Here is a 14,088-nt window from a genome sequence, read left to right as displayed (position 1 = left end):
CAATTTTCTCATTCTCCGCTCCTATGGTAGGACTCTGCTCAGGGCTCATGGATGTTTCCCTGCCTTGTCATCTGTTCCTATCCGATTGGCCCGTGCTACCTGGAACTTGCTTGCCAAGGAAGTCGTTTCCATCTACTTCTCCCCCTCCATCCTGTCGTGGAGTAGACGGAGAACAGCAATCAGAGTGTTTAGATCAGTGCTGGTCCCATGTCACAAGTCGTGGAAACCGAAGGCAGCGGCATGCTGCTAAGTGGACGGGAGTGGTTTGGAGCAGATTGACAGTACATTCGGAAAGTATTCAAACCCCTTGACTTTTTGAACATTTTGTCACGTTACAGCCTTATTCTAAAATGGACTAAATAAAAAATGTCCTCCTCAATCTACACACAATACCGCATATTGATGAAACGAAAACAGGTTTTTAGAAATGTTTGCAAATTCATTAAAAATATTTTAAAAACTATGACCTCATTTACGTAAGTATTCAGAACCTTTTCTATGAGACTTGAAATTGAGCTCAGGTGCATCCTGTTTCCATTGACCATCCTTCAGATGTTTCTACAACTTGACACAGTGGCCTCCATAAACGGAATAAGTTTGGAACCCCCAAGACTCTTCCTAGAGCTTGCCGCACAGCCAAACTGAGCAATTGGGGGTGGAGAGCCTTGGTCAGGGAGTTGACCAAGAGCCCGTTGAATAATAAATACCAATACAAATGTAGTGCACTACTTTTCACCAGAAACCTATGTGCCCTGGTCAAAAGTAGTGCACTATATAGGGAATAGGGTGCCATTTGGGATGCAGACATATTGTCGCTGTCCGACCCACCCAAGTCTCAAGTGCAAGAGCGCAAGTTACCGAGGTAGAGCGAACAGGAAGGAACCGCTTGGTCATACTGTTGACATTTGGAGGACTTTGTCCTTCTGTGTCCCTGAACACTGTTGATTTGGCATAAACATGAGAGCGGACACACCTCAATTAATTTTCCATCCTCATCAGATGTTGGTTTTCAGATTTATTGAAATTCTCTTTCTTCTATTCCACTGGTCATGTGCACTCTGCTGTCCAGTATTCCGTGTTTTGTTTTCCTCCATTTGTCTGGGGGGAAATCCAGGTTTCACAGTAGCTGTGATTAGATTGCAGCCAATTCACAGTAGGAGCAGAATAGGTCAGTACGTGCTCAGGGGTTTGGTGAAAAACTCCTTTAAAAAGGTTGGTGGGGAGGGGTGGCTCGAAAAATGCTATATTGAGTCAAAGTTCATTTGGCAATGAGCGGTGGGACGTCAAGGATAGGGCGCCTCGTAGCCATATTGCCATGGAAACGTCAGCTGGCGCCGGCCAGGCTGCAGACGGGAAGAAAAAGGTCCGACTAGGAACGCAAATGGTAAAGTGTCAGCCCACCCAGCGCCCGTTCGCTTATCCAGCCTCGCATTGGAGTGAGTTAGTGCTGTGACGCCAGTGAGCGTGTTCGTTTACGCACACACACACAAATGCTCAAACAACACATCCTACGACTTTGTCAGCTTACTGTGGATTGGCCACATTTTCTTATTTTAGTTGTAGGAGAACGGGGGGATAAGGCAACACAAGAAGCTGATTGATTGATTAATAAATTCCCAATGTCCCTACCATCCCCTTGGTGGAAGAGGGAACAAAAGCATTAACTGTAATTGGAAAATGATCACTTACTGGGGGTAGAGAATAACAGTGGTGAGGGGGAGAGGGAGGTAGATAAATGGTGTGAGAGAGGCGAAGAGAAGACTGGAGTATCGCGAGAGAGAGGGAGCTGGATAGAGAGGCGAAGACGGGGAAAGAAGGGAGTGGGAAGAGGGCGAGAGGAGGGTACCTGCACACCTGAAGCAGGGGAACCACCACATATAACCACTTGAGAGTTGATATCCAGCTATCTTTCCTGTTCATCACTGACTGCTGGTCTGGGCTAGCTGAGGACCCTCCTAGTGGATTGGAGAAGCCAGAAGCTCCTGCTTTTCTTGGCTGTGTCTGACCATCTGTCAAGAGAGGAGAGGACAAAGTGAAGATATCCCCGGTACAGATTTATGAGCGCACCCCCACCGGTTTTGACTGAAACCAGATAGAAGGGGAGATTACAAGAGAGGAGATGAGGGGACAAGGACGGTAGAGAAAATAAAGGGACTCTAGAATGGCAGAGCGGTCAAGAGAAGTTCCAAAGTATCCTCATCTTCTTCCTCTTCATTATCTCTGTGGGTCTCTAACCTAAGCATACTGAACCATCCATTAGACTGACAGTTGACCTCTTTGACGCTGCCGCCAGTGACATGATGTTTCACACGGCAAAGAAGGAACTGTCCTATAGGTCGACACCGGAAGAAATGCCTGCGCTCACCATCTTCTGCTGCACATGGTGAACCACTTTTACCTCTCAACAGTCCATAGCACCTGCCAGCCCTATTTCGCTCCCTTCCCGTTGGCCCTAATCCTTCCATTCTTTTGCCACTCTTAATGCTCTGCGTGGGTATAAGCAGTGTAGTGGTTGATCGTCCACCACATTGCTTCCGCATTTTAGACATAGGGCCATGGTGAAGGGGTACGGAGTAAATTGGAACTGGCTGTCTCTTTACCTCACCCCGTTTGTGTGTATTTATGGTAATAGAAACTAAGACACAGATGGTTAGACTACGTAGAATAGTTCATAAATCAAGCAGCTCATGTCAATTACCCCATGGGCTTTTTTTTTTGCGTATGCCTCTTGAATCCATGAAGGTGTCTCCTCTGCCATCGGCAGACCATTAGTAACCCGAATGCTTGTTGTCGAATCCACTCGGAGCCGTTTGCGTACAATAGGGAGTGATTGTTGACTCGTCTTCTCCTCCCTCACTCCGTGTCTCTCCGGCACTCACCTGGGGTGCTCTGTCATATCTTTCGGCTTTGATCATTTTCGTGTCCTTGTCTCGCAGTAGTCCCCTGAGGAGGCGTGAACAAGCGCGTCGCCAAACTGTTTTGTTTCTTCCCCTGGTTTGCTGTTCACACAATTTCAACAGCTGTCTTTGAAAAGTGCGCGGACTGGTGACAGCAGTAGGATTCACACGAACTGGCGGCAGCGGTGGGATTTATTTCTCTCTCCGAGCACACACATGAATGACTGGCTTCCTCAGCTGCCGCCGGGAGATTCAGTTACCGCACAAACGGAGAGGGAATGAATGAGATTTGAACAAAAGGAAAGACTAAAGATGTGCAAAATAGGTCCCATGTAGGCGGTGAGGAAAGGAAACCGTATAAGAACTGGAGAACGCTGGCCTGTGGAGGGATACGAATTTGTGTTGCCGATTCCCCTTTCTTTCTTTTTTTCTGAAGTGACTGACTTGAATTTCATAGCACATTGACCTTAATTATATAACTTCCTCAACTAATTATCTTTGCTATTGGTAACCGATACAGGGTAATCGTTAACAATATAATGGGTTGAATACGTCTACCCGAACTGATTATTGTACCAATTTGTGTTAAGCCATTGTTTTCAATGGAGACGATTCTCTTCAGAGAAAGAGTGAGCATAAAGTCTACTCTGACTATGCAGTGTTGAGCATGCGTGTTGTACGGGGATTGTGTTGGGCTCAGGTGGTGCTATCGCAGCCGTTGAGTCCAAATCGCCTGATGTGAGAAATGATGAAATGTCTAGCCTGGTTGGCCCTCTCAATCCCAAACCGAGCATTACTCTGGCTTTCTCCATCCTAGCTTCCATTTGTCCCCTGCAGATGTTACCAGAATCACAAGCCTCAACCCCCCCCCAGGCACTTCTGTAAATCTGAAAGGATTGGATATGTATAAGCATATAGGCCGACATGTCTAAATGCTAATTCGGTGTCCACAGTTGCAGAGGCGGCGGTCCATTGTGAAATACTGTATCTACGCGGCTCTCAGACCATAGTCCGTGGGGGGACCCACTGCCCCAACCGTGCACCTCCCCAAAATTCCCAACCAATGCGGCTCCGCCTAAACGGCTTCTATTCATTTGAATTTGAATTGCTTGAGCCGCGCTGAGATTCTGAGAAAGTATAAAAGCCAACAGTCCCAACATTCTGGAACATGGCAGTGCGGATGCGTACACATTTTGAACTCCTCTGATTAGCGCTTTAGTCATCATTCCACAAGTGCAATGGTGCAAGTTGTCCATTTTGAACTGGGCCTGTGGCCAGCTGTGTGTACCGGAGTCGTGTTCACTAGGCACAAAATGGAAGAAAAATGGACTGAAACAGGGAAGAACTAACCAAACGTCCAATAAGAAACTCTTCTGTTTTTTTTGTTGCTACAGTATGAATAAAGAATAGGACCCTAGCTTCCTTTCCCATTGAGCTTCCTTCAAATGTTTCCCTAAGGTCAGGGGGATATTGATCTAGATGAATGGAAATGATGTCCTTGATCAGCTTTATACCTGATGTCTCTCTCTGCTGTCCTGACCAAGCACCACACACACACACACACACACACACACACACACACACACACACACACACACACAGTCCGTGTTAATACCACACTCTGGTACACAGGAGGAGATGCTCCCATTAACCTTGGCATCCCTTCCAATGCAGCGGTCTTCACCTCACACTCTCCACACCATTGATTACTGCTAATACAGTTCTATTGAATAGCACCTTCTCTCGCTCTCGCTCTCTCTCTCTCTCTCTCCTCCCTATAGGAACGAAGATGCTATCAACCAGATGGCCGTTCCCCCCTTCCCAACTCCTCCTTCTGTCCTCTCCTCCACTGAGGTGAGTCCTATTCTTTCTCACACACACACACACTCTTATGGCCGTGTGGTCATCCAAAAGCTGAAAGAGCATGGCACTAGCCATGACGTTATGCGATAGCATATGCTTGGGCCTAAACACACGCACTTCCAAAAGCAAACAGAACAACAACCGACATCGAGCTGAAATCGTAGGCCCTTGGTCCAAAATGGAGCCTTATCCAAAACATGAATGTTTTTATTTGTGCATGTCCGATCAGTGCACTTACCTGAAGACATGGACTGTTATTCAATTGGAAGAAATGACAGTGCAGTTGACAACTTTCTACTTTTGAATGTGTTTATTCCCCCCATGTATCATCACCATAACCATCATTATGATTATCATTGTCCCAGGCTCCTCCCCCCACACCACCAGTAGCAGCAGCGGTATCAGCCTTGGCCCCCACAGAGAAGCCCCAACCTCCCAACCTCCAGAGAAGCCCCAACCTCTGCAGGGGCCCCCTGGAGGCCTCCATCTCCATCAGCAAGGTAAGAGGCTCCACTCCCCACATTCTTACCTGTCCTGGGTCATGTTAATTAGACACCGAACGTACGAAAGTGGACGGGAACAGGAAGGTATTACCTGGACCTGGTCCAATAAGAAATGATTGTTTTCCTTGCAAAAAAATTTTTTTTTTTTTTTTAGTGTTCCATCTGTCTTTTTCGTAAAAATGTGTGCCAGTGTGGTGATCATTTTGTGGCTTGGACCTCTCTCACACACACACACACACCACACCTCACTCACACTCACACCACACACACACACAGGGGCAGTCCAGTGTCGTCTCCAGTGGGAGCACAGCTACAGAGCTCATCTCCAGAGAAGCAACACTCAAGAGCCTCCGAGAGGGAGAGACCGCCTCCAAGGTCAGCTGACAGGAAGCCCCCGTGACACTTCCTCTTTGCACCCTACACGTCTCGACCAGCTCTGTGAGCCTCAGTGTGCACTTTTGCAGCTGACTTTTTGTTACTGACTTGTTTACCGAATTAGTTGAGCAACTTAAAAGTCAAGCATGAACACCAGGCAGACACTTCAGCACCCCTATCTAAATATACTTTCCTTTTTGAAGTTTTCCAGGCATAACTTACATACATAAAGACATAGGGCACGAGTCAATTCAATCCCGTGACCCTAGTGTGTGTGTATTCATGCATGTACTTCTATGTGCTCTCCGCAGAAGCTCAAGGCCTCTGAGAAAGGGGCGGAGTCTTCGGAGAGCATGCCTGTGCCGGATGCCAAGACCCACCTGGAGCAGGTGAGCATGACAGTGGATTTGGGTAACCTATTATACACGAGGCAATGTAGGGCATTCCACAGCACTGCATGTAGGGCACTGGACTCCACTCTGTGGGGACGGGAGAGTGAAGCAGAACGAGCTCAAAGTATCAGACAACTCGTGTTTCAAATTGAACAGTAAAATGCATTATTCAGTTATTCACAACTCGTTGTCTGGGCAAAGATCTGGTAAAATATTGACTACGACTTCTGTTCTGTGTAGACTGCCAACCTGTCCAAGGTCTCGCAGGGCTCCAGTAAGGTGCCAATGGTGAGCGCTGTGGACGGAGGGCTGGTGTCCCCCCCTGCCGCCTCCCTGCCCTCCTCCTGCACCGGTCCAGACTTTGAGTACTGCAGCAAAGGTATGGATCCCCCCTCTACCCTTCCTAACCTCCCCCTCCCTGGAGTCACACTCACAACTAGCAGTCCATTCACAGTACAGGCCTGAGCCTTTTACTCAACTGTCTCATATTCAATTCTCTGTGCAACACCTTGTAAGTCAACATCTGTTTTAAATTCCTTAGAAATATGACGACGTCCAACAAAAATAGCAACTCTGTTTGCCGTGACGTTTTATTACAGAATCTCTCCATCTTTCCTCTCTCCAGTAGACCCAGCCACGTGTCCTATCGTTCCAGGCCAAGAGATAGTCATAGAGATCGCCAAGGGTCGCTCTGGCCTGGGCCTCAGCATCGTAGGGGGCAAAGATACACAGCTGGTAAGATGACTAACTCTACTCAGGGGTGTGCGACTGGTTTCTACGTCAACCGGCAACAACGGTCACCAAGACGGACGTGAGCTTGACATTGGAATTTGATATGGGCTAATGAAACGGCATGACACGAGCCAAGGTCTGCCTTTATTCAAATAAAGTGTCAACTTTTAGTTGATTTGCTTTTTACCCAGTCTGTTGTAGTCAATTTCTGTTCGGTTTATTTGAAGTTACAGCACATTGTCTCAGCCAGAGGTGAGAAAGACACTGCAGAGAGTGGTCTAGCTCTCTCTCTCTCTCTCTCTCTCACTGCCATTCTCCTTAGTCTTCTGGGAACACACAGCAGCAGCCTCAGGCCACTGCAGAACAAAGGAGTCGCCTGCTATTTAATTGAATGTTCTGTAGTCGATTTGCCCAAGGATGAGCATTGAGAGAAGCATTCACTTTGTTTCGACTGATCTTTCCAGAGTCCAGTTAGTCTTATAGCCTAGCTTTGATTCGCTCTGTTTTTCGCTCTGTCTCTCACTCACTCTCACTCACACTCACACATATTCAATATGCTTTAATGGCATGAATGACAAGGTCAATGTTGCCGAAGTGATACACAAAACAATTATGGAAGCAACAACAATAAGAATCGTAGCTATAATACTAAAGAGAAAAAAATATTAATTTATTGTTGGTCGGAACCGGTACCAGAACAATGCAGCTTACATCTAAGAGGTTTCCTTAAGTAACCTTTTGTCTTATGTTACCAAACCCTTCAAATCATACTAATTTCAGAGTCTAGTCTATGAGACCGGGCTGATATTTTATGTGGTTGAAATACCTTCCGCTTGCATAACAGTGCAAAGATGACACATAACACGTGCGTTCGCAAATTCTCAAGAGCTGCTGAAAGAAATCCTATTTCTCCACTCCTGTTCCTAAGACACAATTAACATTTGTTCTATAATTTTACTGCAAGAAATGCATAATTCTGCAGGAGTTATTAATATATTATGTTACATGTTATAGGCCTACAGTCGGTGTCCGTATTTCAGTTACTATTCCATTTAACCCATATGTTAACTTACATTAGGAATATTCTGTTTATTCATGGATGTCAAATGTGCATGGTAAACAGCTTATCCCAAATAAGATCTTGAGCGGGATATGAGCTACAAAAAGTTTCAAAAGTTTGGGGCCACTTAGAAATGTCCTTGTTATTGATAGAAAAGCAACAAAAAAAATGTCTTTTTTTTTTAAATAACATCAAATTGATCAGAAATACAGTGTAGAAATTGTTAATGTTGTAAATGACTATTGTAGCTGGAAACGGCTCAAAATGGCCAGAAACAAAGCCCTTTCTTCTGAAACTCGTCAGTCTATTCTTGTTCTGAGAAATGAAGGCTATTTCATGTGAGAAATTGCCAAGAAACTGAAGATCTCGTACAACGCTGTGTACTACTCCCTTCACAGAACAGCGCAAACTGGCTCTAACCAGAATAGAAAGAGGAGTGGGAGGCCCCGGTGCACAACTGAGCAAGAGGACAAGTACATTAGTGTCTAGTTTGAGAACCAGGTGCCTCACAAGTCCTCAACTGGCAGCTTAATTAAATAGTACCTGCAAAACACCAGTCAACGTCAACGGTGAAGAGGCGACTCTTGGATGCTGGCCTTTGTCGGCTCCGACAAAGTTCTGAGTGTCAGTAATCTTTCCCAAACTCAGCTGATTCATATAATCAACTAATCATCCAGCTTTAATCATTTGAATTAGCTGTATAATGTTAGGGCAAAAACCAAAACGTGCACCCATTGGTGTCCCCGGGACTGAGTTTGGGAAACGCTGCTTTATCGTGTAGTGTGGTTGGTGTTACGAGCCGATCCCGGTGACTGACCAATAGGAACATGGCCGGCACTGAGTATGCATACAAAATAATACGATTAGCTTATTGTGAGTAGTATGATTCATGTAAGTTTGATTTTAACATTTACATGCTTTGCAAGAAGAACGAATCCCCTGTTAATCTTGGTTACATGACACATATGAAATCAAGCTACCTTGATGAATGCAGAAAATCAATATAAAAGTTCTTTCTTTCTTTCTTTTGTCACACCTTGTCTAACAAGACAAAGTTTCTATGTGACAACTATTTCGCTCATAATCATAGAGAGAGGCTTGTGCTGCTGGTGTCGGCACATGCGCAGATCAAACACACCGCTGCAGTTGGCGCAGCCTACGTCGGTTGCCGTAGTCCCGCAAGGCAAACGCAGAATGTGACGACAAAACTAAAGCAAATTGTACTATTTGGCCAGGTTGACATCAAGATTTAAATGTGGCAACATCGCACAGTGTGGCAAAATAACTGTAAAAGGCTGAATCCGACATACAGTGTGGAAAGGCCTTAAAGTGAAGTCTCCTTCCAATGTTCAATCGCATTCCATCTTTCTCTGACCTTTAACCTAAATCAACTATTGGTGAAGTGAGGTTTTCTTATTATTCTCCTCCAGCAGTCTAAATTTGGTGTGAATTTCAATGTTGTGTTTTTGGGACGGTTTTGTTAAGGGTTCACTCTGGTCAGAGACAGTTCTCCATAAATGCTCTCTGCTTGTATGAACCTTTGTTGGATTGGTTGCACCCAGAATGTGCATGGCCTTCTTTTAGTTGGCAGTAGAAGTGGAAGTCTTCCTAATGTTTTTGGAAAAATCAAGCTGCTGTTTTTCTGTGGATGTTTTGTGGGTGGAGCTCGCTCTCTCTCTCGCTCACGCTCTCTGAAGAATCGCTGTTGAGGGTTCATATAAATTGCTGATGTTTGAAGGTGCTGTCAATGAGAGCGGTGTAGGCAGGTGTGAGTGGTTGGGTCTAATAGTCACCATAAGCAGTCCTAATGTCCTATTCACTATCATATCCCCTCTTTTCTCTCCTTCTACCTCTCGCTCGCTCTCTCTATCCCCCTCTGTCTCGGACTCTATCTAGGATGCCATAGTGATCCATGAGGTATATGAGGAGGGGGCGGCGGCACGCGATGGACGACTCTGGGCTGGAGATCAGATCCTGGAGGTTAGTCTCTCTATCTCTCTATCTATCCTCTTTCTCTCCTCTATTTCTCTCTCCCTTCATCACACCTCTAAAAAGTCTGTTAGCTGTGCAACAGAGAGCAAAATGGAATAATCACAGACCTCACTGCACCTTTTCCATCAATGCACATGGTAGTGTCGTGCTCCCCAGTGCACTAAACTAAGACAACGTCTCCCTCTACTGGCTTGCACTGAGATAAAGGAGTAGTTGAGTGAGTATCGGGCAACCCCTGCAAGGCGGGGAGGACCACGAGCTCTGGGTGCCCGTGTCATCAATGTGTATTTTTTTATTTTTTATGTTTTAAGTAAATCATTTTGACAGTAACTCTCCAAAAAGTCATATACTCCGTGTAGAAAACTGCTGGACCTGCAGGCCGTGGTGAAAACATTTGCACCCAAAAAGGAGGACTTCAGGGGAGTCTCAAGTTGGATTTCCATTTGATTTAATAAAATGGACCTTGAATGTTGCATCCCATTTGTGTCGGCTATTTGCAAGACAAAACCCGCTGAGTTAAACAGTGGCTGTATTTATCCTCAAGCCGAGTACTTTTTTTCTTAATTGTTAGGCTATTTTATGTGCAAATTTATTTTATTTTTTAAGATTATAAATAGCAGCTAAATACTGTATATAGGTGGGAGAACTCCGACCAGAGAAACTGAGTTACACCAGTGTACATGTATGTGTACGCCCATCCAGGTGAATGGCGTGGACCTGCGTAGCGCGGCCCACGAAGACGCCATCACAGCCCTGCGGCAGACCCCGGCCAAGGTGCGTCTGACGGTGCTACGGGACGAGGCGCAGTACCGCGACGAAGAGAACCTGGACGTGTTCAGTGTGGAACTGCAGAAGAAGGCCGGCCGCGGCCTGGGCCTCAGTATCGTCGGCAAGAGGTACAGTTGCTACTCTGACACACGGGCTGCGTCCCCACTCTCCTGATTTCTCACAAATTGTGCACTTCCGCATTTGCACACTCCCCGTCTTAGATTTAACAGTGGTGGAAACTCCCTCAAGCCAATGCTTACACCAATCAGAAGCTTTTAAATCCATGAAGGGATTTATGCAAATGCACACTTGGGGAGGAGGGTGGAGAGCTGGGATGCGACCTCCGTGTGTCTCCACTGCAGGAGTTTCACCCCTATCAGGAAGTGTAATGTTAACTAGCAAAACATGTAACGAGGAACTGCTGGAGCCGTTCGCACTCACTTCTTGCTTGTTAGCTACAGGATCTCCGTCAAACGGCAACGAAGGGTTAACCAGCATTTTCTCAGGCTTACAATGTCACATGGATTTGAAAGCTGGAAAATGTTTGTTGGAATTCTTTTGCAATACATTGGCTCGGCACCTGTTCAGATGGCTGTTGGTCTGCGTGCACTGTAGGAACGGCACGGGGGTGTTCATCTCGGACGTGGTGAAAGGGGGCGCCGCCGAGCTGGACGGCCGACTGATGCAAGGGGACCAGATCCTCTCTGTCGACGGCGATGACATGAGGCAGGCCTCGCAGGAGACGGTGGCCGCCATTCTCAAGGTAAGGGGAGGAGCTAGACCTATGGCTCAACATCACACCAACAAACAACCACACAGACTTGTAGACACAGACTTGTAGACACAGACTTGTAGACACAGACTTGTAGACACAAAACTGCCATTATAGACCAAACAAATACTGTGCAATTGCAGATCAAATAAATCACAACTGCAGTCAGACAAAACAAAGAACAATAGTCACAGGCAAAACAAATAACTACAGTAGTCCAACTAAAACCCATAACAACAGCTAATACTTGCCTCAAAAATAACACAAACGAACATCCCTCTCACCGTCACAGACCAAGACAATACCCAGCCTGTCCGTAACCACCAAACTCTCCTTCCTTCTACCACAAGGGGTCACCGTTGGTACTGTTATTGTCAAAGCCTGCGGTGCTCTTCAGAAGTGCTTTTAGCTGCAGCGGTGAGGCCTTCTGGAGTGGTGGTTCTGGCTACAGTTGAGCACTTTGTGGAGTCCTTTGTGGGTGCTTTGTGGACAGTTGCTACAGTGGTGTATACCTTTGCCAGCGCCCTTATCAAAGTATATAGTAGTATTCAACTTCTTGCTTCCGTCTATGACCTGGAGTGGGTATCTTGGCTGCAGTTGGGCGTTAAATGGGTTGTATTGTTGTCGTAGTATTGCACGATGGCTGCGTACCAAATGGCACCCCTATTCCCTATATAGTGCACCATATAGGGAATACGGTACCATTTTGGGACGCGGCTTTTGAAGTGGAGACCCTGTACGATTGAAGCGTGTGCCCTGTCCTCTGTCGTGGAGATCCCAGCAGGCTGCATCAGCCAGCAGTTAACTAAGATGTGGCTGTAGACTCTGTAAGGCCTGGTCCCTAGCTGCTCTGCTTCGTGCTGTTGCTGTTGCGTTACCTGTGCCTCTGCAGTGCGCCAGGGGGGTGGTTCTCCTAGAGCTGGGTCGACTGAAGGCTGTCTCCTGGATCTCTCCCAGACACACCTCCCAGGGAAGCCAGGTGTGTGTGTGTGTGTGTGTGTGTGTGTGTGTGGTGTGTGTGATCTCGCCGGAGGAGAGTGTGTGCGGCCATTCTCACCCCTGCTGCCGGGGAGCTTGCATGCAGAAGCTCCGTCACACTGACTCACCCTGGCTGCTGTGTCATTAATACCCACTGTCTCACCACCTCCTCCTCGCTCCATTCATCTCATGCATGGGAGCCAAAATGGCCGCCTGCTGGACGTTTACCATACTTATTCTGGTGTCAGCTGTGTGTCAGTGACTCACTCACCTTGCCCAAAACAAACTCGCTGCCACCGGGCAGCATGCCTCAGTGTGTGTTTTTTTTTTTCTTCTCCTGACTGGATCACAGCTCAGTTTCCCCTCCCTCTCTCCCTTCAACAGATGAGCCACGTGATTGCCAACAGCACAATCGCCACGCCCCACCCCCCGCTGAACTCCACCCCCTCCACCTCTCAGCTCCTCAACAACGCCAGGAAGCCCATGACGGAGAGCATGACCTCATCAAAGAGCGCAGGTAGAGGACCACTTTTCTCTCCTGGATTGGAACCTAGCCTCTCCGTCTGAACGTTGGTACTGCACTTTTGGTCTTTTGGAGTGCTGAGCTCTGAGGACCGGGATTGGATACCAGTCAGTTCCCTGTGTAATGCCCGTCTGTCCCTCTCTCTGTGTTATAGGAGCAGAGATGGGTGTGCGCACTATGGAGATCACCCGGGTAAATGGAGAGCTCCTCTTCTGTTCGGCTCACAGTGATCATCAGAAGATGAGTCTCCAACCAGACCAATCACCCTTCTCCTTCCCTCTCTCTCAGGGTCCTACTGATGCGTTGGGGATCAGTATAGCTGGGGGGAAGGGCAGTCCTCTTGGGGATATCCCCATCTTCGTGGCTATGATCCAGGCCAACGGGGTGGCAGCCAAGACACACAGGCTCAAGGTGCGTGTGTCAGTGTGTTACGATCCCTTGCTGTCTATAATCTCTCACCATGGTGTGTGTGTTTTTTGTACTTCAGGTAGGAGACCGGATCGTGAGTATCAACGCTCAGTCTCTGGATGGCCTGTCCCATGGGGATGTGGTCACCATGCTGAAGAATGCCTACGGCAGCATCATTCTCCAGGTAGAGAAACAAACACACACACACACACACACACTGCAAGCATGCACATGGAACTCATACACACACATACACTCACATACACTCAGTTTATTAGGTACACCACCCCATTCACAAATTGATTTCTCCTACAGACATTGAGTCACATGACAGTGGCTTGCTATGAAAAGCAGGCGTGTAGGTATCGAGGCATTCAGTTACTGTTTATTTGAGCGTTACAGGCTACTACACCGCTCACAAAATACATTTTTAAATCTATATTATTAAATTATTGCACCCGCAGGCGTGTAGGTATCGAGGCATTCAGTTACTGTTTATTTGAGCGTTACAGGCTACTACACCGCTCACAAAATACATTTTTAAATCTATATTATTAAATTATTGCACCCACACTGCTCGCACACGCCAACGAGCGTCTGTGTTGCCAAGGGCAGATCGCGCCATAAGTCCTGCCTCTCCCGTCTCCTCATTGGTTTATAGAAGCACGTGCCATCTCCTCATTGGTTATACCCACGTGGGTGACTGACAGACGAACGAGGTCAGTGGTGGTAATGCACCTAATTTATGAAAGTTGCCAATCGCAATATAAAGTCAAGAGAAGAAAAAGCCTAGAAGGAGGAAAGCTGACTAGAAACGATTTGGTT

At 46.8% G+C, this 14,088-nt stretch overlaps 1 protein-coding gene across 9 annotated transcripts in view; it reads left to right on the top strand.

Moving 5' to 3' along the window:
* Window positions 1-14,088, top strand: part of patj (PATJ crumbs cell polarity complex component) — a 220,670-nt gene that overhangs the window by 191,784 nt on the left and 14,798 nt on the right. For 6 of the 9 annotated variants that reach the window (XM_042321981.1, XM_042321982.1, XM_042321983.1 and 3 more), the window contains 14 exons: window positions 4,679-4,751; window positions 5,126-5,260; window positions 5,540-5,638; window positions 5,950-6,027; window positions 6,271-6,409; window positions 6,656-6,765; window positions 9,719-9,802; window positions 10,517-10,710; window positions 11,198-11,345; window positions 12,247-12,333; window positions 12,717-12,849; window positions 13,010-13,047; window positions 13,144-13,266; window positions 13,343-13,447. In XM_042321981.1, coding sequence (XP_042177915.1) covers window positions 4,679-4,751; window positions 5,126-5,260; window positions 5,540-5,638; window positions 5,950-6,027; window positions 6,271-6,409; window positions 6,656-6,765; window positions 9,719-9,802; window positions 10,517-10,710; window positions 11,198-11,345; window positions 12,247-12,333; window positions 12,717-12,849; window positions 13,010-13,047; window positions 13,144-13,266; window positions 13,343-13,447 — 1,546 coding nt within the window. The other 3 variants (XM_042321979.1, XM_042321984.1, XM_042321985.1) reach the window with 3 other exon arrangements.

Source organism: Oncorhynchus tshawytscha, linkage group LG05, assembly GCF_018296145.1.
Source record: "Oncorhynchus tshawytscha isolate Ot180627B linkage group LG05, Otsh_v2.0, whole genome shotgun sequence".
Lineage (NCBI taxonomy): Eukaryota > Metazoa > Chordata > Actinopteri > Salmoniformes > Salmonidae > Oncorhynchus > Oncorhynchus tshawytscha.
Note: the sequence above shows the minus strand (reverse complement) of the source record. Positions and strands in the feature narration are given on the sequence as shown.